The following is a 27,986-nucleotide window of genomic DNA, read 5'->3' on the forward strand; positions in this document are numbered from 1 at the left end:
GGAAAAAGGGATGTTTTTTGTGAGTCCATAGCCAGTTGGTTACGATCCGTTCCGTTTCGTCCTACGCTCCCTTCTGAAGATGTGGGACAAAAGGTTGTGAATTATTTCTGTTGATAACACAATACATGTTATCACCTACTCAATGAATTAAGAACATTTTATCATCGATACCGGTCAGTTGTTCCGTGTTTTCATCCAGCTAATTTCACGAAATCTAGGCAAAGACGGAAAGAAGTTTTGTGACAGTGTGCAACATTTTGGAATGGGACGTGTCCAAGCCCTTTCCAACCGCTCTTCTAATCACGACACCGCAACAAGGAAAAAGTGGCAAAGCGGAGTAGAATAAAATTACACCTAAAATACGCGTCAGGCGAGGAAAAGGAGACGTAAAATCATATTCAGCCTGTTTTTTGTTGAGTGCAATTCATTTTTGATCTCTGGCGGTTGCAGGCTGCCAGGGACAACATGGTTTCTGCTTTTGTGAAGAGATGGGACTGTGTAACTAAACGTGGACTCGCCTGAACTGATCAGAAATTAGCAGCATGCAATAGACAGGCTCAACTTCTGCGTCTCAGAAATTTAAAATTCACATTTCCTCCTGCCGCGAGGTTGTCACAGCCATGGGGCATCCTCCTCTCGAGTTCACTGACTGCTATCTGGACAGTCCGGAGTTCAGAGAGACACTTAAATGTTATGAAGTAGAGCTGGACAGAACAAGCAAATCCCTCAAAGAGGTGATAAAAGATGGCAACAGTGTCATCAATGCAATCAAGGGTAAGCATGTCCTGATCTAATCTCTATTGTTTTCATGTGAGTAGCCTAAGTCTTCTTGCACAGTGTGTGGTATAGTCTTGTGATGTGGTGGGAGAAGGGATGAGAGAGGTTCACATCACTGGGGCCTTTTCAGGGCCTAGGAATTATCCTAAATGTGGGTGGGTGGGTGGGAGAGGCACATTTAGGGAGGTGCTATAGGGAATGATCCCCTGGGAGAAGAAAATCACCCTGCTTTGAAAGGTCATGAAGATGTCCCATGGTGATATAGAGAATGCATTTATCACTGACAAGTTCTGTTTGGTTTTACCCCCCCAAAAAACATATTCTTTGCTTTTATCCATTTACTGTAACTCACTGCCTTTTCCTCTTCCTATCTCTCAGTATGCTCTTCATCCTCTCTCTGCTGCTGCTGGTCTTAGTAGTGTAGTGTTGGACCAGGCCCACTGATAGTATGGAGCAGAGCCAGTGACAGGATAGATGTCTGTGTATTTGGGTCAGTGTGTTGCACCCATGAGTGGAACAGTGTTTGTTTTGTCTGACCCACCAAGATACCATTCTGCTGTCCAAATCACCAGCGACGAGCTTTTCACCTCGGAGACAGAAACCGTCATTGTAGGTACTGTAGTGGTGCTGAGCGTCATATATTCAACCTCCATAATAGCCCGAGGTCACGAGCGCTTGTTGTTAGTATGTACTGTACTGACAGATATTCAAACTAATACAGTTTTTTTTTAGTTTTTTTTATCTTAATCCCTGTCTATGTAGGCCAGTGCCAGTTTTGCATTTCTACCATTGGATTGCCAAGTGTAGGTGTTGTTGTTGTTGTTGCTGTTGTTGTGGAACTATGCTTCCTCAACCTTACGCCTAGAAAATAATTAATTGTTGGTGTTATTAGTGAGTTCATGCCTCACAGTTCTGAATTTGCAAAGTGCCTTACAGGAAGACATAAACACAAGAGCAGTAAAATATAAAAGGAGGAGACAAACCAGGAAACACTATAGGTTAAAAGAAGGAAAAAATGACTATAAACATGTGTTGTAAGAAGTGATTTAAAAGATGATGCTGGATTTGCTCCCCCAAGTTCCTCAAGCAGCACATTCTTCAGTATTGATCAATCAGACAGGCACCATTTGTTTTCATTGTGTCTGACTGATCAATAATAAAAGCCAGCTGTAACAGAGATCATGGAGTCATACCATGATCTCTGTTACAGTATGTGGTAATACCACATACTGGCTGCCTTGCATGCTTTCTACTTTATCAAGAGGAAAAACATATGTAATGCGCAGGTATGAAATATGGCCTGTCTTGAACTCTAGACTATGTTGCTTAAACAGTTGAGATTCTGAGTTGGGCTGGATTCAGAACATTATATAAGAATTGGATATTGCCGTAGATTTCAGAGTATTAAATATACTAATTTCCAGGTACTTGTGACTTAGGAATTTGGAGCTTTGTTCAAATGTTTTGATAGGATCAACTCTGCTTTTTTATAGGCTACTCTTTGGCAGTGCAGAAGTTTTCCCAGACTCTCAGTGTGTTCCAGTTTGATTTCATTGGTGACTCCCTGACAGATGATGAGATTAACATCGGTAAGATCATATACACACTGTGGCAAATGCACACTTTGCATTTACTTCAGTATTAAGTCATGGTTACCACTTTCATTTCCCCAAACGTTCAGTTCAGAGCAATTCATGTGATAATATCAAGCAATTCACATAGGAGATGTAAACTTTACATTACATTGGGCACATTCCAGTGGATTCTTTCTGTGTATTTTCATATGCAATATTACAGAAAGTAGAGTGAATAAGTAGTGTAAAGTGAGAAGTACTCTGTAATGCTTTTAATGAAAACCTACCTACATAATGTGAATAGGTGTTGTTGTCTCCAAAGTGTAGCCTATACAACACAATGAAAATACAAAGAAAAATGTAATGCACCAAAATTATTGATATAACCTGATATAAATGAATCCAATAACTTTTGGCAACCAGCTGGTAATTTAGCACAATGTGAATGTTGTAGTATAAATAAGGAAACCAAATGTTATGGAAAGATAAAGACTTGATGAGACACAACCTAAGAGTGGGAAGTTAATACACATATTAATACACTGGAATAAATGTGTTGTATTTCTTTTTTTTTGGTGTTTCCAAGTGTATTTCCATCCCCATGTTGTTGAGTTGTTCTGTGTCACGCAGTTGGATCAAAATTTGCACACTCGGCTCTATATTCCATCTCTCTGTCTTTGTCCTCAGCTCAGTCTTTCCAGGAGTTTGCTGGTCTTCTCCAGGAAGTAGAGCATGACAGGATGATGATGGTGGGTTTATCAACTTCCTCCACACTGACTCTGCATCCTCTTTTTCCCTCATTAGGAAACCCATTAACCTTTCCTGCACTAATCATCAGATGTGCAGATTAAATTCATGCTATCTATCCTTTTTCACATAGCACCACCTGCTGTGGTAGTAAACACATTTTTGTCACTTTCTGACCATGGGAACAGACAGAGATGCACATGCACATATTTTTCTGTATTCTGTATTATTGTAGCTCCATCAGCTATTAATGCACATATGCATTCTGCTCGTTCTGTGCAGTAGATATCTTATCTCCCTCTGTACTCTGAATATATTTGATAAGGTGAATAGTTTTTTGCAGCTACACGCCTAGACACTTTCTGTGTGAATGTATGGCCTTCTGTAGACCAATAGTTAATGTGAAGACGACACATATTTTGCACATGTTGTATTTTTGCTGTGAATTCACATTTGTTTTCTTCATTTTCTCATTTGTTTCTCATTTGATACATATTGCATATATCTTGGCCTTCATTTTTTTCTTTCAGTATGTTCTCCTCGCTCATATATACTGAATATTTTCAAATATTTCATACATTTCTACTTAATATGTCCTAGTGTTGTAAATGGCAGTTGTGTTACATTTAAATACCGCCATTTGCTCTATTCTTATTTATATTGTACTTTATTTGCTGTTTGCTTCTGCAACAGCACAGTTTCCCCTCAGGCATAATTGAAGTTTGATCTTATTTTATCTCTCATCCGAACCAGATAAACAAAGACTCTCCTGGCTTCATTCTTCAGAAATCATGTCATGACTGAGTTCATTACTTGTTTGTGGTTGCTGTGTAGTTCCTGTTTGACTGGCATTTCTGGTTACAGATGTTTTTTTCAACATAGCTGGCATCTAATACATTTTGGTTGTCTTGGTGCTGAAGAGCAACATCTACTGGAGAGAAATCATTATAATATATTCAAGATATTATTTTTCAAAACTCATTTCATCAAGTTTCATCAAGCACATAAGCTAATTTGAACATCTATAAATGCAATATTAAGCAGTGTGTTATTGATATGGCAAGTTTATATGTGCATTTTGAAGTGTACAACAGTAACAACTGTTCCATGTTTCCCTGTTCAGGTCCAGAATTCCTTTGATCTGCTCATTAAGCCGTTGGAGAAGTTCCGAAAGGAGCAAATAGGAGTAACAAAAGTGAGTGTTTTTAATCATTTGTTTGCTCTCTAAGTGAAATATGGTCTATTTTTTGTGTATGGCTATCACCTTTTAAAGTTATCCATTTATTAAGCCAGCAGTGGAAGCAGTGCTCTGGTGTATTAACAACATGTGTCGTTTCATTTCATCACAGTTTGATCTATTTCTGTTGTGACAGTGCAATGGAGAGCCAAAGAATTGTAATGTAACATGTAACATCACCTCTCTGAGTTATATAGGCCACACTGAATATCATGGGCCACTTCTCCAAATCTTTTAACGCCCAAATGTTTCACAGTTGAGATGAACAATAATGTGCGCTTCTTCTCCCTTGACACGCCCTTTATTGTGTAAAGGCATTTGGTAGGAAGTAAATGAGTTCTAGCTGTGGAAAAAGCTCATAGGTTTCTGAGGGTTTCTGTAGGACGTTAACTTGCTTATTCAGCGTGGGATTCAGTCTCCTTTATGTTGGTGTACTGCTGATCAGCCAAGTTTTTTCCCCAGTATATTTATTTCTCAACTAGCCACTGTCTGTAATTGTGCTGCTGCGTTGAGTAGCAGTGCTTGAGTTTACATTTGTACCAAAGGGGGGGTAATGGTGTACCTGTTTTGGCTTGGTACAGGTGCATAAGTGTAACGATAGAGTTTAGTTTATTAAGTTAAGAAAATTAAGTAAAAACAAAATGTTGTGAGTGTTCTTAAAAGAAAGCAGTGTTTAAATGGAGGTAACAATAGTGAAAGTGATGCAGTAAAACTAAAAGACTACTGTGCAATGAAGCAGAAGTTAAGTGTTGTTGTTGTGTTGAGGAACAGCTCTTGCTTGCCATAGGAGGACACTGTTATATATCAAGATATGACAGATAAATCTTAATACTTTGACACTCTGATTTAATCGCATTGTAATCTCATTGCATCACAATTACATATCTTCCCTTTAGGAAAAGAGGAAGAAGTTCGAGAAAGAGAGTGAAAAATATCACTCTCAATTAGATAAACACCTGAATCTTTCTGCCAAGAAGAAAGAGAGTCAGCTTCAAGAGGTTGGTTAAAGTATAACAAATATTTCTCATCAACGATATAAGAAAAGCTCAAAATTCACTGCCAAATATGTCACTTTTTAAAAAAAATCTCTTTTCTCCACTGTAGGCTGACGAGCTCCTAGACAAAGAGCGAGTGAACTTCTACGAATCCTCAGTGGAGTATGTATACCAGATCCATCAGGTGCAGGACAGGAAGAAGTTTGATGTGGTGGAGCCTGTGAGTGTGTTTCTGTGGTCTCCTGCTCTTCCTGTTTGCTGCCAGGCAATTGTAACATAAAAAAAATGTGTTATGACAGACTCAAAAATAGATTGTTCATGACAGTTCAAACATACAGGATATGGTCAAAACAAAGGAAACATAAAGCATAAAGTTCTGCCACCATTACTCAGAGATTTCTTTATGGTGGTGGCTCCTTTTTGACCATACTCCAAATATATAACTGTATTCATAAGTCTATAATTCATGCTTTGGTTGGACAGGTCCTGGCATTTCTTCACAGCATTCTCACCCTCAATAACCTGACTGTGGAGATGACTCAGGACTTCATGCCTTACAAACAAGAACTGCAGCTCAGCTTGCAGAATGTAAGTGGTGTTGTCCGCAACAAATGATGCCATTACTGACATTTAAGAAGCTTTAATTGGACTTGGATCTTAAAGTGCTGTGTGGGGGGTTTTGTGTGCAGACTAGGAACCACTATGAGAGCACTCGGGAGGAGATGGAGGAGCTGATGAAGAGAATGAAACACCCGTCCCAAACGTGTAAAATCCACAGTCAGCTCACTATGGAGGGTTACCTGTACTGTCAGGAGAAGTGTGAGTGCACCAGCTGTTCACGCATACTGTATGTATTGTTTGCGTGTATTCCTATTGACGTGGCCTGTCTTACCTTTGTCTCTAAAGGGGCGTTGGGTGTGTCATGGGTCAAGTACTATTGCAAGTATCACAAAGACGGCAGACTGTTGGTCATGGTGCCTTGTGAACAGAAACCTACAACTAAACAGGTACTTAACTCAAAAGAAACTTTTCTTTTTCATCATATCACCCACTGAGGGCCATAGACTGCAAACTTACAATGTAAATCTGTGTCCCTGTAATTATTTTGACACCTATCTATAAGCAATTTATTTATGTATAGTTCCTTAGACTGCTTTCCCTTTTAATGAGCTGCTCTACACATCTTTATTTTCCTCTCTCTCACATGCTGTTGTTCTCTCTTTCCCGCACATACTCACCACTTTCCAACTCTGTTTGATTGTTTTCTCCTTCCAGGGCCCCACAGAACTGACACTTAAATCCTGCATCCGCCGGAAGACAGAATCCATAGACAAGCGCTTCTGCTTTGACGTTGAAACTAATGAGAGGTTAGTCGCAAACAAAACGAAGAAACTGTGAGATGAAGCAACATGAATGCCTTGTGGGGATAAACAGGTTTAAGCAGCGAGGTGAACAGGTGGTCTACAAGGACAGAGTGTGAGGGCAAACTGGACTGTAGCCCAAACAATCCCTCAGTAACAGGCTTGTGCTGGAAACAGATGGCAAACTCAGTCATTTCATGGAGGGAACACAATGAATTCATATTTATATAGGCAGGCCATTCAGTACAAATTGCACTTGAGGCAAAGGTTGCTATGTCATATTCAGGGATTGTTTCTTGAAATCTGTGAAAACACTTGCATTTTGCTTGGGTATTTTAAAAGTTTAAAAAGTGCTTGAAATATGCATTAAGTGCTTGAAAGTGTTTCTCTGAACAGCTAATGTGTGCCAGTGTTTGAACATTACCAGCACCATAATCAGACGTCTGCAGTCTGATAAAGTAAAGATGGCAGGGCTGTCTAGTATTTAGTGAGACTGTTTTGCAATCGAAACTCTTTGAACCCAGGTTCAAGATGTTTCAAGCTGCTGAAGCAAGACACTGAATTCCCACCAGAGCTAGGTGCTGTTCTGTAGCTCACCCTGACCTTTAACCTTCCTGGAGGGAACAAGTGAATAGAGAATGCTGCTACAGGGATCAATAATACATCACATTATTATCAATAAACTCACTGCTGCTGTAATTGGCCAGTGAACTCTCTGCCCCTCCTATCACTGATCGTTGCATTGCTAAGATTTGTTTTCAGCACAGGTTACACAACATGTTTCCGGCATTAGAGTTTTGATTGACCTTTTTTAGTGTTGTTAGGTGTATTGACATGCAAGAGCTTTGAAACAAAGCAGTAAAAGCATAAAAGCTCACCCACACCCAAAAACGAAGCATAGAAACACATTTGGTGCTTCTCTGCTAAGAATAGGGAGCTCCCATAGATATCAGGGTTCCCTATTTAATCGTTATAGTTGATAGCTCAAAAAGTTGAGAAAAAGTTGTCGATAGTCGGTTGAGGAGTGCAGTTGGCAGGAAGAACGATAAACTCGTAGCACAGTTTTTATAGTTAACAATTGAGTAGCCTACTAGCTCCAAAATTTGGCAGAGTCTGTTGTTGCTTCTGCAGTAGACCTGGAAGATGTGTTCATCATCTCTATCTGCTTGTCATGTTTGTCTCCATTTTCAACCTCAGTGAGTCTCAGAAGGGATTTAATCAAGTTAACTAAAGCTTCAACAGTTCAGTTCAGTATTATTCAGTATTATTATTGAACGGCCTTGTATATCTTTAATTGCTGTCTCCGTCATGTAATTCCTATACCGACTTAAGGAAAAAGCTATTTCTATCACAATCAAATTAAATGTTTGGAGTCTGATGAAAAGTTTGCTGATATGAAAGGCTTGAAAATATGTATAAATACAGGAGGTAGAAAAAATAATGGAAAAATCTAACAATACTGTATATGAATATAAAGTAACAAATAAGGAGTAGGGCCTCCTTTTGCCTTCTAAACAGGCTTCACTCCTCCTTGGCCTGCTGTCATAGTTCAGTTCAGTCCTGAACTGTGTGTAGTTCAATTGGACCTTAGAAGGAAAGCCTCCAGCTGTTTGAGAGATGAAGGAGGTGGAAATCTATTTTGTGTGCTCCAGAACTTCCCCTGAAGGTTTGATGATGTTTAGATCTGCCGATTGGGGAAGCTACTCTTGAATTTGTGTAGCAGTGTGTATGGGGTCATCTTGAAATATGGGGGTAACAGACATCAGGCATGTAGACATCCTTGGGCTTTCTCCAAACATAAAGCCATCTAACTTACTATTAACTTAACCATTACTTTTTTCCAATACTCAGAGTTTCAGGTTTTATGCTCCTTACACCAGGTCATGCGTCTTTGTTTGTTGCCGTTGGATACACATGGTTTCTGAATGGCAGCTCTGTCATAAATACCCACAATGTGAAGCTCATGATGTTCAGTTTTTCTTGAGACTGTGTCACAGAAGTGTTGATTCAGTTCTGTGGTCGTTTTTTAGGCTGCAGTTTTGTGATGTTTAGAAACTGTGAGCTTCAACTTGCAATCACTGTTCCTCTTTGCCGATACAGTTTGTCCATGTTTGGCAAATGCTGTCATGATTTTCGAAACAGAATAATTTTTGCAGTGGCTGTGACCATAGCACCTGCAATTTAGCCTCTTTGGAAATCTGTTAGATGACTTATGTTGCTTTGAAAACTCACATATAAACTCTAAAATCTCTTTTAAAGCAGACTCACCTGTGTAGCTGACTTTGTAATTGTGATTTAGTTACGTTAAAGTTAAAGCCCATTTTCTTGTGGTGTTTCTGGTATTTTGTCTGCCTCCTTTAGCTTGAAAAATGCTTAAATTTGACATTTGAAAAGTTGTATGATCCTTGAATATTAGAAGCGTAATCGTTCCGAATGGTTGAATGCTGAAGCAGTAAATCACGCTGCATGTGAATAATCTAATTGCAACCTTTTCCTTTTCAATGACATTTGTTACTGTTGCCATAGAAACACACCCGTCACTTTCCAGGCTCTTTCGGAGGGAAACAGGAAGTTGTGGATGGAGGCCATGGATGGAAAAGAGCCTGTGAGTTTATTATTTTTATTTTTATTTCATCTATTAGAATTATTGTTCTCCTAGATATTAGTCCTCTTCTTAACAAAACTGTTCTCCCATCAGAATGAATGCAAAAAGATGTCAGTGAGTGTGAGTCAGTTACCTACAAGGGGTGTTGATGGCTAATGTCAAATATAAAAACTCCCACACCTTTTGACTTAAAGAAAATAGAAAAATAAAGTATATTTTTTTGTAAGACTTGTATGGAGTTTTTTCAGCTTCTTGACCAACCGCACCAAATTATATATATTTTATCCTCACAAAATCAATCTAAGCAAGTATTAATACCTCAAAAACCTGGACCAAATTAGAGCATAAATTGGTGTTTAATGTACTAATGTACTAATTTATGTTTTTAAGAAAACTATAGCATGGCTGTGCTGTTATTTCCAAATCCACTGTGTGTGAGTTATGACAGCTCAGATGTGAAGTTTGTTAATGAAGGAGCTAGTAGCCCTGTCATGTTATGGCTCCTTAATTAAATATGGTATGGGAGATAGCTGTGAAACTTGTTATGCACATTAGGGCCTCCATCAGTGTATGGCTAAATGGTGACACCTGGTTAGTAATAGCAGCTTGTTGAAAAAAGCTGAACATTTCAGCTCAGGGCCTCAGAATGTCACAGACAGAAATTGCTGACTGCGATATCCCAAAAGGTTTCAGAATAGACTTGCTGGTAGGAGGCTCTGGCATTGCATTCAGCAGTTTTGAGGCTATGAAAGTTGCTTTACTACTTCTTTCATATGTGGGCATTTTGGGTATAGAGTTCTGAATACAAAATACTTGATAAATCAGTGCAGGATATATGGTTCAGTAATGGATGTCATGTGAGCCCAGGTACTGAGGCGTTGATGAGAAAATAAATGGTCGCTCTGCCGCCAGAGGATGTGAAAATAACAGAAGGCACGCTTTTCAGTGCCTCTTCCTGCGCAACTTCCCCACTGACTTCTGTAAAGTGAAAATTTCACAAGACCCTCTGCACACACTTTGCCCAAATATTCTGAAGCAAAGCCCAAAAATCCACTGCACCGTCCCACTGCCAGGCAGACTCTCTGCGCTTTCATGTAGGCCAAGGATCAGCTCTATCAGATCCACACAGACGTTGCTGCCGTTATTTTAAAATGATCTGCTTCTGCCATGCCAACTCTGTCAACTTGTGTTCAGCTCTGAATGTCCGTCAGCCTTTGAAAAAGCTGGAGTGTAAAGTTTGATAGTGCTTCTACTTTTGAATACTATTACCATTTGTTCACATTATATATGGGAACTTTAGGGCCATTATACAGTACACCATCTATGCAACCTGTTAACCCTGTGAATCTTCTTCAACTTAATATATTCTGTACTTTCTGAAACTTCTTCGTCCTCGGTGCATCCTTCATCACTTGAAACGTCCTCGTCCTCTGCTGTCTCTCTGCTGATCTCTACTCTCAATTTCTAAATCCCTCAAATCAAGCACTTTACCCTGGAAGCTCGAGGGATTTTTTGTACTTTTAATGTACAGCGGTAAATTCTTCTTCTTTGTCACTCTAGAAAATATAATTTCCCCATCATACACCATCATAAACCTTGGAAGATACACATTGGCAATAATTTCAGTGGTCCTTTGCCCATCAAAATCCCCATGTCTTGAAAAATAGCTCTGGTAGGCACATGAAGCTGTGCAGAGAGCCATCGATGGGCCATACTGACCCCAGTCTCAACAGGGAGCCAGCTGCTGGTGTCTTTTCCTCCTGGAGCCATTTCAACCCTGATCAGTTGGCTTACCCCTAGTTCTTGGTCATGCCTCCAAACCAAGAAGTGGTTAACATGCATGAACCCGTATGACGTTTGCCAAAACAACAAATGTTATTCCAAATATCACTTAACAGTTCCCTTTTCTGTACACCCAAGCAACAGAATATTTTGGCAACCAACTTTTTAGGCACTGAAATGAAAATAATCCTGCCAACGGTGGAAACAAGTGTTTTTTTCAATTAGTCTTTTTTTCAGTTTGCATATATAGCCCGTATCTTTCAGTATTAAAACATAAAGCTCATACTGTTATAGCTAGCCTGTGATTTTATTTCATTGTGTTAGAATTAGGGTTGCAAAATTCCGGGAATTTTCAAAGTTGGAAACTTTCCATGGGAATTAACGGGAATTTATGGGAATAAACGGGAATAAACCAGGAATTGTTACAGTCTTGACAGACAACAATTTGTAGTTTCAAACAGATGGACATTGGATTGGGCGATAATAGCGTGGTCTCCAGCAGCACTCCATTCTTGGGTCAGTGGTTTTCCTGGTCTATAACATTGACTTAGTTGCTGTTGTGGACAGCAGGGTGGGGTGGTGATGCTTCAGCTGGACGGCCTGGGCTCAATCTCCTCTGACAACAAGCATCCGCCCTGCCGTGTCCTTGAACGAGATGCTGAATCCCTCCCAGATCTCCCAGTGGAGAGGGGCAAGCAGAAAGACACATTTCTCCTTTAGAAATCAAAGGAATTAAAATAAATCAGCTACTCATGGGGAACATATGACAAAACTTTAATATAAAAAAACAACATGTTTGATGCCATCTGATTGGTCTGTGGGCTCTAGCTCTATATTTTGATGCTATTGAATGTATTTATTGTTCAATAGCATCAATTCTGTAACACTGATGAAGGCTGTATGCAGCGGAAACACATTGATTTTAATATTGGAACTTTGTCAAATTGTTAGTCTTTTCATTCCTTTGGTTCTTTTTGATTCATGCACCTTGTTGGAGCTGCATTAGGGATCAATAAAGTTTCAAAAAAGAAATCATCCATACATGCTCCATAAGTGATCCTCTTTTGTCAGATGATACAAACTTGATTTTGTCCCATGAATATTTCTCTTCACTTATAGCTGAAACAAGTACTTGCTTGTGTACTGCCATCACGTTAACAGCAAAAAACAGAGCCTGACCATACAGTGGAAAAGTGGAATTAGTTTAATCAACCAGATTCCTGGGAGTCATGATTGATCGAACTGGATTAGAGCTGGAAAATCTTTTGGTATATCATTCAGTTCAGACACGTCCCCTAACTTTATTATATTGTAATCTGGTTTACCTTTATACATATCAACCAGAAACCTTCCTTCCTTTAACCTGCACACCTTACTGTCAATTGAACACACAAGTTCACACTCACAACACACGCTTAAAAACCGGATTTTGGACGAGACCAGTTTTCAGTTAGACCCAGAAGATTTTGACTGTGGAATAGTTGCATTCACATTGGCAGTGAATCTGCATTGCATGCTTCAAGTTTTCCTCCAGTAACACAATACACACATTCTGTCTCCTCCTCCTCTCTTTCTCTCCTTAAACACACGCACATGTATTTGTGTTTCATTGTCTCACCCACACTTGACATTTCTTCTCTCCTTTGTTCAATTTTTATTATTTGAATGTGCGCATAAACCAAACCTACACTGGAACATGTGTCTGTTTTCCCCATAAATTACCCCGGATACCGTCACTGTGTCCGTGAAGTCGGCCTCCTATTGACTATCAGCGCAGCAGCTTCGTGTCTTGGTGCTATCATTAAGTGTTTTTTTGGCTCTCATCTTTAGCTTTGAGCGAGACTTGCTGATGTTCATTAATCATACCAAACTGCTCAAGATCACAGGAATAAGAGAAAATTTGATGAATTCTGTTTTCCACAAGTCCCACAGTCCTCACTTTCCTTTTACATTGTTTTCTTTTTAGATCTATCACTCCCCAATTCACAAGCAAGCTGAAAGTAAGTCAGTCATCATTACCCTCACAGTCTCAACTTATGGTTTATTTCATTGTTGTGTGTCAGTCTACACCACATTATTGACCACCACATATTGAATGTATCTGTATTTATGTTTTTACTATGAACAGTATTGTTTAAAAACGATTCTTTGCTGTTAAATTTGCTTATTTTTGCTTCTTTTCATCCTCATAGTGGAACTGAATGAAATCGGATTCAAGTTTGTGCGAAAGTGCATCAACTATGTTGAAACAAAAGGTAAAGGACGTCTCATCAAATATTGCTTCATCCCAGCTGTCTCCAGGTCTGTTAGTTTGCTTATTTGCCTTAAGGGGGCACAGTTGAGTCATAGGTTGTGTGTTGATGCCACTCTTGCATTCTGCATGAACTCTTGGGGAAAATAATTGGAATGTCGCTCATTATAATGCTGAGTCATGGTAGTGAACTTCAGTTTGTGTAGAATTTTAATTACCACATCTTACCTTATATCATCGATTAATTTCCGCACACACGTATAAGGTTTGGGCAAATGTTTCTCAAGCAGAGTGATTTACAACTGCTGTTCCACAAGAGATTTGCATGGAGGAGCAAGTCATTTTTAGGGGTGTAATTTGATACCTTAAGCGCTGAATGTTGTACAGCCTGAAATTTAGTAGTTTAATGAGGCATTCGATATCTGGAAGGAACATCTGTATTTTAACTACTTATACAGACACTGAGGAAGAGCATGCGGTACATTTCCATTGCTGTGTATTTCTCCAGTATACACTCCCCCCCTTTTTTTCCTCCCCCACTCCTCTTTCCAGGAGTCACACAAGAAGGAGTGTACAGAACAGTTGGCAGCAACATCCAAGTGCAGAAGCTTTTAAATGCCTTCTTTGGTAAGGAAATCTGTCCCCCCTTTCATTGACTGTGCTCCTCAATTAGACTTGTCTACCTGAGAATATTACATTAAGTTAAATATCATTTGTAATTATTGCAATATTTGCAAATATTCTGGCATCTTTATTGCCATTTTTTGGAATTCAATATTATGACTATCTAGCCTCACTTTTCATACCTGTTTAGATTTTTCTGTCTTACTCTGATTTGAAGCAGATTATTTAAAAATTCTTTGCACATAAGATAGCCAGTTACTTTCACCAGAGTCAAGACACTTCCCTCATAAGCTGTTTACAAGGGATTCAACATAAACGGTGTTTAGTATTTTTCTAATTGTTTGTTTTTGATCTCCTCCTTCATAGACCCAACATGCCCAGGAGACGTGGATTTCCACAGCAGTGACTGGGACATTAAAACCATCACAAGTGCCATGAAGTTTTATCTCAGGTGTGTTTTGTGTGTGGATTGGGGAAACATAAGGTACTTTATTTTCCTCATCTAACTTTATGTCTCCATTTTGATGCTGGGGATCAGGTTTGGTCTTCCTTGCTGAAAACTGCCTTGTGGCCAGCAAATTCCTGGTGTACCTGTTGTACTCGGAAAATAAACGCATTTCTGATTGAGTTGAATGTGATCCACATCGGCCGGCCAGTTGAGTTTATGTAAGCCTCCTGACCAGATGGGTATTTCAGAGAGCGGGATTTACTAGATTGAGATTGAACTCAAACGTCTCATTCAATTTTTAATTTTCCATTCCACATTCCCCGCCCAAATTGGACCAGGCTCATCAGTCTTGGTACGAGAACATGCAGCCTGACAGCTGACACTGCCAGTGCACTAGTGATATTTGCTTATAAAAGGAAGTGGTGCTGCTACCAGCTTCCTCTTTGTGGACACTGCGTTTTCAGTTCAACATACAGCAGCAAGAAGGTAAAAATTGAGGTGTCAGATGACTCTTTCTGCAGTATTACTTGCAAGTTTCCTCTTTACATTTAATTCATATGTTTAAGTTGCCCGCAAACTTTTTCAGCCCCTGCCATTTTTCCTTTGAAAGTCAGGATTATGAGTTACACTGTAGTGTTTTTATCAGCTGTGTTTGCCTGTAGCAGCTAAAAAAAAATCTTGTCCTCTCAATCATGATTAGTCAAAACATGACATCATATTTCTGAAATACTCAAAAGTACCACTATAGGCCGCTCCCCCTTCCAAAAAACTCCCCTTGAAGTTGAGGAGTTATTGTGATAAAACTTAGGTTATCATGTTTGAATGTTATTCTTGTGCTTCATCTTGATGTGTGTGTGAAGTTATTTGTGGACCCCATTACAACTGATCATAATAGCTAGTGTCAGAAAACCTTTAAAGGGGTATAATTAAATAATTAAAATAATTGCAGATTGGGTGATGCTGAAGATATACTTGCAGTTTTCCATGAAATAATGCATGAAATTGGCTTCAACTAAAAAGTTTAAGAGAAAGCAACAGTAAATTACGCCCCCCTTGAAGATTTCAAAACTACATTTTGTTGAGAGATTAATTAATGAAAATATTAGAAACTTCATTAAAGAAACGTCAGAAAATTAAACAAATCGGTAGAGCCAAATATTCCTGAAGTCATGTAAGAAAAATCTAAACTTGATGTATATTTTGGATTAAATGTGATGAAACACTAAGGTTGTCTAAATACGTTTGCTGTCCTCCAGCAATTCAAGCCACAAGATAGCAAGCATATTGATCATTGTCAGTTTCCTGTGATGGTAGAAAAAGGGATTTTCCAGGGAGTTGGAAATACACCGACTGTGAGCTGACTGCATCGACCTTCGCTCCAATCGGGATTTTGGCAACTAAAATGATCTGATGCTTACTCTTTAACTAAAAGTCAGGATGGGTACTTTTAAAACTCAGTCCATCAGATGAATGAGCTGTGTTTTATTCATTTTTGAGGACATTTGTGTGCTATTCTTTCAGTTTTTGATAACTATACAATTTAGTCCAATTTATACACAATAATTTAAATAGGATTATCATCATCCTCTACATTCCTGGTTAACCATCATTTAAAATTGCGTACATTTTTTTCTTTAACAGTCTTCAAACCAAAATGCCTCGGTAACCTGATCAATAGCAGTGAATTGCAGTTATTTTTGTTTCTTTCTGCTATCCTGTTACATAAAATGGTTACGCCTCATTCCTGTGAGCAAATTGTCTACACATGCTCAACAGACAAGAAATTTGTGTTTACAATGCAGAACGAACCTCTGCAAGGGTTTTACAACCAGTTTCTGTTGCAAGCACCAGTTCCTTTTCATCATACACAGTAATCCTGTGATCATACAACCTGGTTCCATGGCCTGAACAAGATTTTCTGCCATTTGAAATACTTTGTGATAAGGCCCCTCCGCCCTCGTGTCCAAGTCCGGCTTTTGACTTCTCTCCACTAACTCTCATGATTTATTCATAGGCTGTCAGCCGGCTCTTAAAGGAATACGCTCTCAGGCCGAGCAGCTGTTGAACTCTTACTCAGCGGTGTTAAATCTTTTTTTTTGTTTGGGAAGAAAATAATAATGAATAATATAATAATAATAATAATATAATATGTGAGCCCCTCCACACTGAGGTTAGGCTCGGCGACAGAGCAGCGCTCCTCGAGAGTGTCTTGCTCAAGGACACTGCAGCAGGGTGGATGCTCACTAACAGGGGGCTTGAACCTGGGTCCCATGGGTGAGGGACGGTCTGTCTACCTACTAGACCTCCCTGCTGGAGATACTGGACAAAAGAGTCCTAAAATGAACTATACACCATGAGCCATGCTTGTGGCTCTCATTTTATTTGCTTATGTAACCAGAGTGCGCTGTTTTTTGCCAGTGTTGTGTTTGATGTGGTGAGTTAAATTACACTGTGGTCTTCATGTTTAAAAGATTGTTTGTGTTTGTCCGCAGGAGTCTGTCTGAGCCTCTGATGACCTACGGTCTACACAGAGACCTAATTTTAGCTGCAAGTAAGACATGTTTTGGAAAAACCCTGCTCTGAGTTTGCCAAGTTTTATTTGTGCCCAACTTAATAAAAAGTCACTATGTTTATGTCTTTGGCCCCATTTACAACGTGCGTCTTGTATCTAGACATGATACATTTAGATGTGGCATTATAAATGTGTCTCAAGTGTCTGCATAGAATCTGACTGGTGTTTACTGCACAAAATGTGTCATCAGCATCACAACATTCCCTTGCAAAACTTGTCTGCAGCATCTCTCAGGCATTAGAAAGGTTGCAACTCCACATGCACTTTAGATTCAAATTTGACCTTGCCCATTAGCATACAATGGGGAAAGAATTGGTTCTCAGTTGTTCACATTTACATTCATGTTGCACTTCTGCAAGTCTACATGATTTCTTATTGCAAAGATGAGGACAAATACCAAAATAATCAGTGTTGCACAGCATGTACTACTTATCTTAACTTATTTTTCCTTGTATGGTCATACATGCATAGAAAACAGTTTATACTTGGTTTTAATGAGGCTACAAACTATTTCTGATCACCTCACCTTAACTTTCACTGCATAAACACCTGGAAAAAAGAAGGGATGCCAGGGATAAAAGGCGTCTATTCATCCATCTACTGGAGGAGTTTCCTTAGATTTAGCGGGGAATCCAGCTAAGCTCCTAAAGTGGCTTTAGATTGTAACACATGCCAGGATTTAATATTGAGAACCAAATGAAAGGTTATTTACTTCCACACTGTGGTCTACAAATGGTTTCTTTATAGTCTCGAGTCGATTCATTGTGCATTAATACTACATCAGTATGGGTTCAGCAGTTCAACAGGCTGAAAGAGGAGAGAAAATCCTCCTACGTCTTCTCCGCACTGTAAATGAAATCTGAACCCGCCTTCTCCTTTTTCTGTCACACAGCATCTATGTAAAAAAAGAAAAACAAATGAGTATAATAGCATCAGCCTCGTTCTTTCAAGACATCTTAGGTCTCTCAGACAACCGGTGGCTTCAGTTTCTTGGAAATGTCTGTCATATGTTTAGTGGGGTTTCCCATCATCCTGCCTCATAACTTTGGCTTGACACATGCTTTTATTACTCTGAACCCATCGTCACAGTGTGGGTGTGCACAACTCTGTGTTGTGATTGAACATCTCATGATTATATGACGACCATATAATTTATTTTTGTACTCAACACTAATCCTCTTAAGTGAGACGCGCTTCCTTGTCCCCAGCACATATGGTGGTATTAGTTTCAAATTACACCACAAAGACGCAAAACAAAACCTATGAAAAAGACTATGAACATTTCAGTAAATCATGTATTCATGTAATCATGTATGTTTATTGCAAGAGCATTTATTAGATGGGACTAAAAATACTATACTTCTACTTTCTGACCTAAATTATTTATTTATAAATGTTAAGTGATTTTGAAGCCAGTGACCACATCTTTATCACTTCAAGAATTAATTTTCGCTTGCCATATCTCTCTTGTGTTACGTGTTTATAATTTACAGTACATACATATACATATTGCGTGCTCTGTATGTATGCCATTTAAGCAAATCTTCTGTTTTGTTTGTATTATAGAGTCAGATAATCCGGACTTTCGACTCAGCGAAATTCATTCACTTACCTACAAACTACCAGAGAAGAATCGGGAGATGCTAGAAGTGCTGATTCAACACTTGGTCAAGTAAGGGCTAACTCTCTCTCAACGACCCACTGTTACGATGTGCTGTAGCTTTTCCTCCTGAGTGATGCTGCTCCTGAATGACCCACTGTGTTCTTGTTTTGGCAGTCTGTGTTAATGTGATAATATTTCTGTGAAGTATTGTAAAACACCTCTAGGTATTTTGGAATATAGCACCTATAACTATCTTTCAGAAATAAGCCGTTAATAATAATATTGAGCTTACTTATTATTCGTTCCTAAATTACATATTTTGCTTTTGAAAGCAGGAAAAGTTAAATCTTTTATAAATTAATGCGTAAATCATTTTTAACTGTCTATGGTCTACATGTTAGTCACATTTCGGCTCAACCCAACTTGATATTTGTCGACAGTGTTTGCAGCCACAGCCAGGAAAACCTAATGACCCCGTCGAACATGGGGGTAATCTTTGGACCCACGCTGATGAGAGCAAAGGAGGAGACTGTGGCGGCCATGTTGGATATTAAGTTCCAGAATATTGTCATTGAGATTCTGATCGAGGGCTCCCAAAAGGTACATTTTCAGCTCAGATTACCTGTTCCTCCCATGTCCAAGACAACAAACTTAAATCTTATCAAACAGACAAACTCTTTGAATTACATTTGATTTGAATGATAGGAATCTGGTTCTAAATCTGTTTATTATTTTAAAAAAACAAACACATTTATATATTTTTTATTTTACATTGTGGACAGTGATGACAGTGTTTTGTTACCACACAAAAGTCAAGTCACAAATGTCCTTAGTCGTTTTGTTAAAATCACTCTACAACAGTAACAATCATTTTAAATCTTTTTTTCTACTTTTATTTATGCAAGTTTTTTCATTTGGTTGAGTAAACTGAGCAAACAGCAGTATGTATTTTAGTGACTGAACAAACTGTCATTGGTGTGATCACAGATCTTCAGTGTTATGCCAGAAGACAGCACCGCCCCGCCTGTCCCTCCTCCGCGCATCACGCCGAGGAAACGCCAACCAATCACAATTTCCAAGCGGCCGCCCAGAGTCTACCAAGCTCTTAATCAGGACCAGTTACACAGCACAGAGAGTAATTATCAGCCTCTTCTGGCCTAATCATCCTCATCATCATCAACATTATAGCCCTCTTGTCTGTTGGATGTACGGTAGTTTATTTTCAAGATATTTTTAAGAATTTTGCAAGAAGATGTATATTACAACACACCTTCCATGTCACCTAGCTTTTCACTTAGGAGTTTTTTGTCAGTGAAATTCAGTTTATTTTGTTGCAGCAACTACTTCCTTCTTACTTCCTACTTGCCTCAAGCTAGATCATGTTATTTCTATCTTTATAAACCCCTTGGTTAAGTGGGTGTGACCCAGTCCTCTCATACACTGTGGCAGAGAGATTTGGAACACCTGCAACTTGTCCTCCCTGCATTGTGTGATATTTTATTTATTGCGCTGAAGTTACTGGTTGGTATAGCCAAATAACCAGCTCTGCATGGCTTGACGCCACGCCTAACCACGCCTGTCTGAATGCATCCTAACCTTTGGATCGTGCATATAGTACTTGAAGTCAGGCTTGCCATGACTATACATTAGACAAAAACTTTAGACAAAAAAGAGAATGTTTGATGCTTTCTGGATAATTAGTTTAGTGTTCTGTCATTTAACCAATGCATTTCATTGCGATACCAATTGATGTATGTTAAAAGCTGTTGTGCTCATTCATTTACAGTGTAACTGTTGTATCTATTGTTAAGATAAGATAAGATAAGATATCACTTTATTACTTAGCAGGATTGTTTTAATTAGCATATTAAAGAGAATTTGTATTTGTAGGCCTTTCTAACTTCATTGAAAAAATATTCAAAAGTGCAGCACAGGACTGAGGTCTAAAGTTACTTAGATAGCAAGTTATAAGAACATCCATCACATCCTTCATATGAATGTTGTTTTAACTGTCATGTTGCTTCTCTCTAACAGATGGCCAAAATGACAGCTCTCTACATAGCCACAGACCACAGGGGGCGGACATGGACGGGGACGGCCCGACGAGCCCTACACCCCTCCAGCGGACAAAACCTGCAGGCTGCGCTCCACTGATTCCAAGAGAACCTCCTCCGAGGCAAGCTCTTCTGCCCAGACCAGCTTCTCGTCAGCATTCAGACTGTGATGTTGGCAAAACGGTCGCAAGGATAGACGATACAAGGCAAAGGCCGGATCCTGCTTCAGCACCAAACGGGGAGTCTGGTATCACTGTGAAACGAGCGCTGTCCGTCCAGAGCAGGAGACCACCTCCCTTTGGCACAGCAGCTGTCCGAGAAGGTATGACATTCCCTCTTATATAAAAATGAATCCAGCCGGCTCTGGGGCTGTGTGTAGGATTTAAAAAAAAAAAAAATTGTGAGGACAAAGGGATCTAGTGTAATTTGAAAAGCAAGTTGTGATGCGTTAGTCAGATGATGTGTGTGTGAGGACATCAGTTTTGGTCAGTGTTTCACATACAGTATTGGAGCCAGAAAAGAAGGTGTTACAGTAGTCAGCTTGTCAATTTAAGAAAACAAAACGCTGAGGCAACGAGAGGAGTGTCCTGAGCCTGGTGATATAGCAGAGGTGACAGAGGGAAGTCTTAGTTATATTGGCTATGGCTATATGGAGGGATGAGGGGATACTAGTTAGAATGATTTCAGTCTTGGAGCAGATGGGTTTCAGTTGACACAAAGATCTCTGGCTCTGTCCTGGTGTTTCCCCCATGTGGCTGGCTGTTTGAAGGAAAGATTTTGACCTCTTATTATTTCAGAACCATTCCTCTACTTTGTTCTCAGGTAGCTCTGGAGACCTTTAACTGCCTTATTGGGTTGTACCCCATTTAGTGCTGCTTGTGGCTACATCTAGGGATTCAAAGGGGCCTTATCTATTGTTTTTATCATAATAATAATAATTATTATTATAATAATAACAAATAATAATAATAGTAGTATTGCCATTGTTGCTCTTCTTGACATGCACAGCAACATGTCTAGCTATCTTTGCTCTATAAATTTGCATCTTAAGTCCATCCAAATCAAAGTCCATCAAATTTTCTAAAAATTCCCTCAACTTTTTCAGTTTTTAAATTACTTGATGAGGACATTGGTCATCAGCAGGAAATCAAATGAGGGATGGTGTAACACCATAGGTTACGCTAGCGTAGCAAAGATGGATTATAGGTACTACTCCGAGCTTGAGCCCTCTGAAGGCATGTGTGCATGTGCGAATAGTTAGTTTTTGCTCTGAAACTGCTGTGCAACACAAACTGAAGTTTGTAATTTAGCAGCAGCCACAGTGGATTCGTTTGGAATTGTTTTCGAGGTGTAAGTAGCACCCTTCAGCAAGTGCTTACTTGGAATCTATTCACTTTATGAGCCATGACATTTTTTAGCCTTGACTCTCCCATGACTCTCGCATGACTCACTACCCAAATCTGCACATGATGAATCAATGAATGTTATTTAGTACAATGCATTTCAAAAGTGTTAAGGGTCCTAGATGTTTCCTAGATGTTTGAAGCTCTATCCCTGAAGCCCTCTATCCCATTCCTATACAGCTCTTAACCCCTCACAGCCTCAAGTCTTCCACATTCCCATTCTTTTGCACATTCCCAGCACTTTTGCTTGCAGCTAAATTATTCTTGTTCTTGTTTTCAGGAGATTGCGATGGTCTGAACAAAACAAAGTCCCCAGAGAAACATGCCATTTGTAGACCCCCAGTCAGGCCTCCTGAGCCCCCGACCCGATACCCTGCTCCACCTAAGAACCCAAGTGCAGCCAGCAGTGAGCCCACTCCCGCATCCTAGTAAGTACTCTGCAGAGATACACTCAGCATCCACTTTATTAGGTATACCACCTGTTTACAGAGACCGCTCACTCCTCCAGACAGTGACTCGGTATAAATAAAGCATTATGTATAAAGCATGCAGACAGTGTCAAAACGTGTGATTTAAGGAATCTGGTGCATGGTAAGATTGTTGGTGCCAGATGTGCTGGTTCCAGCTTCTCAGTCTGGCTGCCCTCATGGTATTTTTGTGCACTATAGTGTCTAGACTTATAGAGGATGTTGCCATAAACAAAAAACAGTGAAAACGCCTTGTTGATGGCAAGACTCATTCTAACTAACAGGTGGGCCACAAGTACAGTATGCAAATAACAGCTCAGTACAACAGTAATGTGCAGAAGGGCATCATAGAACGTACAACTCTTTAAGTAGGTTACATCAGATGGGCTACAGCAGCAGGAGATGATGCCAGTTTCCGCTCCTGTCAGCTAAGAACTTGTAAGTGAAGCTACAGTGGGCCTTTGATTACCAGAGCTAGATGAGACAAAAGGAAAGAAAATGGCAGAACTTTGAAAAGGGATCCTGGCAATGTATTTTTCATCTGTTAAACTCATTATATATCCTTTATTTATACAGGGAAAGCCCAACTGAGACCTGGGTCTCTTTTACAGTGGTGCCCTGTTAAAGTCAGAATTCTGAGTTAGGTGAATAGTTCACCCAAAAATGAAACTTCTGTCATTATCTACTCAGCCTCATGCCACAGGTGAAGTTAGTCCATATAACACATAGGGAGGTTGCCAGCACGACTCTGTAGCAGCCTGTGCCAACACAACCAAATTCAATGGTGGTCAGGTCTTTAGAGTTCCAAAAAGAGCAAAAGAATTACCAGAAAATTACTCCATACAGCTCGTGCAGCATCATCCATCTCTTCTGAAGCCTGTCTGACCTATATCTCAGAATTCTGCCTTTAATCTCTCTCAGAATTCTGAGATTAATTTTAGAAGTTAACATGTGGCCTAAATCCTCTTCTGTATTACATTGAGGGAAACCTGGAAAAAAAAGATTGACAGAACTTAGAAATTGTACTTTAAAACCACTTTTTGCTTTAAGTTAAAGATATTTGATATCGGTACAAAATATTGGCTATCAGCAGCTTCAGTCCAAAAATATCTGCCTTTGTATATCAGCCTTCAAGAAACAATAATGGTCGAACCCTTACATCTACAGGAACACATGTGGATTCTGCTGTCACACACTGTTAGTTTGTATTTTTAGTCTTTGTATTTAGAACTTCTTAGTGAAAATGTCTTCAATACAATAAAATAGACATTCACACAGCATGTAGTGGAACAAAAGTGGTGCTATGAAGAATGCTACACTCTGATTTAAAATTTAATTTAAGATGGAAAATATCTTTATTTGGAATGCCCATACCAGTGATCTTCTCTTTTTTTCCCTGCAGTGTTGCCTCTAAAACAAAGTTTTTTGAGAATGCCTCCAGGCAAGTTGGCAGGTATGTTAAAAGCTGTTTTCTTTGTCTATACTGTTTACTTACAGTAAAGTAAATGATAGTGGATAAAACCAAAACTGGCAAGTGAAGTGTGGAAATTATTTTGTCAAATGCACAGACAAAGCTGTGGCACGGCTCTGAAAACTATGTGCATGTTCAGGTTAGTAGCTTTGTATGCAGCACTGGGATAAGAAGCAATTTGTAGAGCCAGTGTGAAACTCTACAATTATGGCCGCAGGGCAAATGTCCGTCTCATAAGTTCACCAAGCCCTCTTCAACAATCTTGAAGAGTTCAACTTTGGCTGTACCTCCTCCCCTGCCTTCAGGGTTCAATTCAGAACCTGTCACACCCTGTCAGTCACTTCACTAGGTACAACTTGGCAGCAGTGGGACAAATGTGACCCGACCCAGAGCCAGTTAAACCGTACGGAGCTTTAGTCAGTTAATGTGGTGAACATTTGCCTTGTGCTCTGTTAGGCACCAGAACTGCCTTTGCACATTTGGTTAAATTGCAAGGGGAAGGGCAACAAATAGGATAAAAGGAAGAACTTGGTACTTGCAGACTATACCCTCAAAGATGAACCTGAATGGGCACCTGGTCCATTGTTTAAAATGTTTTTTTTTCTTTCTAATTTAGTCCATCAGTCTCTCCACCAGCATCGGCAATGATGAATGTAAAAAAAGAGGTGAGACCTACTTTGATTTTACGATTCATTTACTCATTTTCTGCAATCAATTTATTACAGAGTATCTATGTAATAGATTTAAAATTGCATTTTGTCCATGTAAATATGAAAGAGAATTCATGTTTTTTCACAATTGACACAGATTGTCTGTTTTTTGTTTTCTCAGAATTCAAGTTAAGGAGACTTGAAGCACCTCAAGCACCTGTATGTAACCTGTAGCCCTGTTGTTGGGAGCACACCGAGCTGGAGCGAGTCACGAATAATGAACTCAGTACAGCTGCAGTCAGTCAATATTGATCGTCTTGGATAGACTGGGAAAATGGCTCTTTTTAGAATCAAATGATTTTGATTTCTTTTTCAACTCAGCAAACAGTAAGTATTCTGTTTCAAGGCAACACAGTAGCAAATTAACTTTTGGATAAGCTTGCAGTTCGAGTTGCAGCAGCGAGTTCGGTTTTTGATCATTATTCCAAAGTTGGGATGGAGTAAAAATATTTTCTTTGCCAGGTTTCATACCAATTGTCAATTATGCCAAATAATATTAAGATTATTTAGTCATTTTACAGTGTTATATAAATAGTATGTGAATGACTCCATGACGGCCAATTGTTTTGCTTTGTTGGGAACTAACTGCTGTAACTGGTTATGAAGGCTTACTTTGACCTTCTGTCTTGATGTTCATGTCACTCCAGAATGTGTTCCACATTCCTCTTCTTTATACACTTTTACACTCTACTTAACATTGCATCTGTTGTATGAAATGGATGTCCTAAAGAAGACAAATTGATTAGATTGACTCAATTAGTTTAATAATAATAAATAATAATTTAGATGTTCATTTCTAGATTCTATGAAATGGAACATGTAATGGACTTGAGGCATAAATATTGCATGTCATTTCAGTGGATTTGGAGTGAGATATCAAAACCAGCCGCTTAGAGAAAACATTAAACGCCATTAGTAGAATTAAATCAAAGTAATAAAAATCATAATACTTCAAAAACAACTATGTATGCTTCAAAACAATGTTCCACACCAGGTTCCGTAATTTTGCTGGTATGAGAATAAAACGGAAGCTTCAAATGTCAAACCAACACTCAACATATTTCAGTTTTTCGAGAGACTGGCACATAGGAAATACTGCAGGTTCATTCGAGGAAATCAGGTTCTATAAGTATTAAAACCGACCATGGTAAAAGTGATCTATTGCTTATTGCTCTTTTTCTGATGTGGCACACCTGTAGGCTCGGGAAATTTCTTGTTGGAAAACTTAATTTGTCAGCTCAACTCTTTGAACTTTGTTGGTGTTAAGTGTTAATTGCTGACGTAGCCTTTTTTTCTACAGTGCCACTAAGTGAAATCTGTTCATCAGAAGGTAAATCCAGATCTTGGGACTGTTATACAGTAGTTTTGCCTGTGAAAGCCAGTTTGACCTAGTCCATAATAGAAGTTTATCTGTCAGAGAAAGTTTCTTTAAGGCATTCTTTTAAAATGTATATATAGTCTTCCACTTGCAGCCTGTATTTTAGTCAGTTAAGCTTTTATTTCCATTGAACATAATGTTAGTGTTGGGTGAACAGAAGTACAGTTATAAAAATATGGATAATATTGGGATAATAAACAAAACACAAAATCTAGATTTCCTACATACCTTTGTCACAGTACATTCCCTCACTTTTGATTTTAGTTTACACTGCACCTGATGTAGCCAGGTAGGTCAGGTTTTACAGTAGACCCCCTCGAAGTTTACCTTCATTTGTTGCACATCTAATGAATTGTTGGCACTCGATAGCAAGTTAGATATGGAACAAAACTGATTGTGTTACAGAAAGTGAGAATAACTACACTCCAGTGCTTTTTTTATTGCTTTGTTCTTAAAATGATTTATATGTTTTTATTTTATAATTGTTTGGGATAACCCGACTTGATTAATTTTCTTTGTTGAATGTTTTTTTCAAAAAGGAAAATAAAACATGAAGAGTTGTTAGCATGGCTTGTGAATACTTTGATAAATAGATATTTTTTGTGAATTATATAATATCTACAATATTGCATGCTTTGTTGTTGGCTGCATCTTTCAGTCTGTCAGTGAGCTGAGGTTTGAAATCAGTCCCGTCTTAATGTAAGGTGTGAATAAGCCTTAACATGCAGTATGTTGTGTATCGTGTGTAAGCTTAGTCTTACAAACTCTCTCGAGGGAGATTGCGAAACTGTTCACAATATCTTTTACCTGCAAATTTGTCTTGACTATTGACAATTAACATACCACGGTTTCCCCTCGTGCAATCATGCTCATATGGGGTTAAAGGTTTCTTGCTACTGGCTTTATGATGGCAGCCAGTATTTGTAGGCAACTAATTATATAACTATGTCATTGGCATAACAGTGAAAATGTATGTTATGCTTGTGAATAAGACATCCAAGTTGACGCATGTAAAAGGGGGAATATGATGGGGCCCAAAAGTTAACCCTGTGGGACCCCACATGTAATCCTGCTGAGGATGAAGATGAGTTGCCTACTGGATGTTGACTGAAAACAGTTCATTGGAAAGATAGGATTTAACCAGTGAAGAGCTATGACCCTGAGACCAACCTAGTGTTACTGTTGTTGTTTTGGTTTAAATATTCCGATATGTGGGGCATTCTGGGGTCTCAGTTGGCCAAGGTGTATACAGTGTAACCACAACATCCTGTTCCTGTTTCATCCTGTTTTAGGACCTTTGTTGCATGTCAACCCCCCCTCCCCCCCCCCCCTCTCCAAATCTTTCCTGTCTCTGTTTACTGTATCAAATAAATGCAAAAAAATTGTATTTTCAGCACAACCTTGAAGCATGATTGAGGGCTGAAGGGATTTTGAACTCTTTGTTTTTTTTCCCTTAACCAGGTCCTTCCCTTACTTTGGATAAGAGCATTAGTTACATGCCTAAAATATGGATGTAATATAATGTAAATGTGATTGCTAATGTTTCATTGTCATATATTGAAAAGTTGCTTGAAACGCACACCAATATTAGAGGGGTGCTGGCTCACAGGAACAGAAATTCAAAGTAAAACGTTGTAGCCGCACTCCCATAGCTCCGATGCAGAATTCTTTATTGTGTAAAAACAAACGTGTCGACAGAAACTTGTCTTCGTCAGGGTATCATTGTCATATATGACAGAAGTACTGCATGGACTCATGAAAGCTGACATAATGATTGAATCATTGGTACTCATGGTTGTGCCATGTAGTTATCAAGCTCTTGTTCAGACATTTTGAATATGCTGTAAACTGTATACTGACAATCAGCAGGTGATGTCAGTGATGTTTGATGGCATGAACTTGAATGATGTTAGGCCATAGTCTCTGC

At 39.1% G+C, this 27,986-nt stretch overlaps 1 protein-coding gene across 1 annotated transcript; it reads left to right on the forward strand.

Annotated features, from left to right (window-relative positions):
* Positions 1 to 95: 95 nt before the first annotated feature.
* On the forward strand, positions 96 to 27,982 carry ophn1 (oligophrenin 1). The gene is made up of 24 exons (XM_071539598.1): positions 96 to 774; positions 2,271 to 2,366; positions 3,039 to 3,100; positions 4,222 to 4,293; positions 5,232 to 5,333; positions 5,440 to 5,550; positions 5,814 to 5,918; positions 6,020 to 6,149; positions 6,237 to 6,337; positions 6,606 to 6,697; positions 9,218 to 9,296; positions 13,045 to 13,078; positions 13,271 to 13,333; positions 13,882 to 13,956; positions 14,320 to 14,404; positions 16,894 to 16,952; positions 18,540 to 18,645; positions 19,017 to 19,176; positions 19,564 to 19,711; positions 20,611 to 20,952; positions 22,314 to 22,461; positions 23,903 to 23,953; positions 24,588 to 24,636; positions 24,803 to 27,982. The coding sequence occupies exons 1-24, from the start codon at positions 621 to 623 to the stop codon at positions 24,812 to 24,814; spliced, it is 2,436 nt and encodes an 811-aa protein (XP_071395699.1). The 5' UTR covers positions 96 to 620; the 3' UTR covers positions 24,815 to 27,982.
* The last annotated feature ends 4 nt before the right edge of the window (positions 27,983 to 27,986 follow it).

This window comes from Centroberyx affinis, unplaced genomic scaffold, assembly GCF_046629955.1.
Source record: "Centroberyx affinis isolate AG114_WGS23_722 - 3 ecotype Tasmania unplaced genomic scaffold, CSIRO-AGI_Caff_v1 ptg003475l_1, whole genome shotgun sequence".
Taxonomy (NCBI): Eukaryota; Metazoa; Chordata; class Actinopteri; order Beryciformes; family Berycidae; genus Centroberyx; species Centroberyx affinis.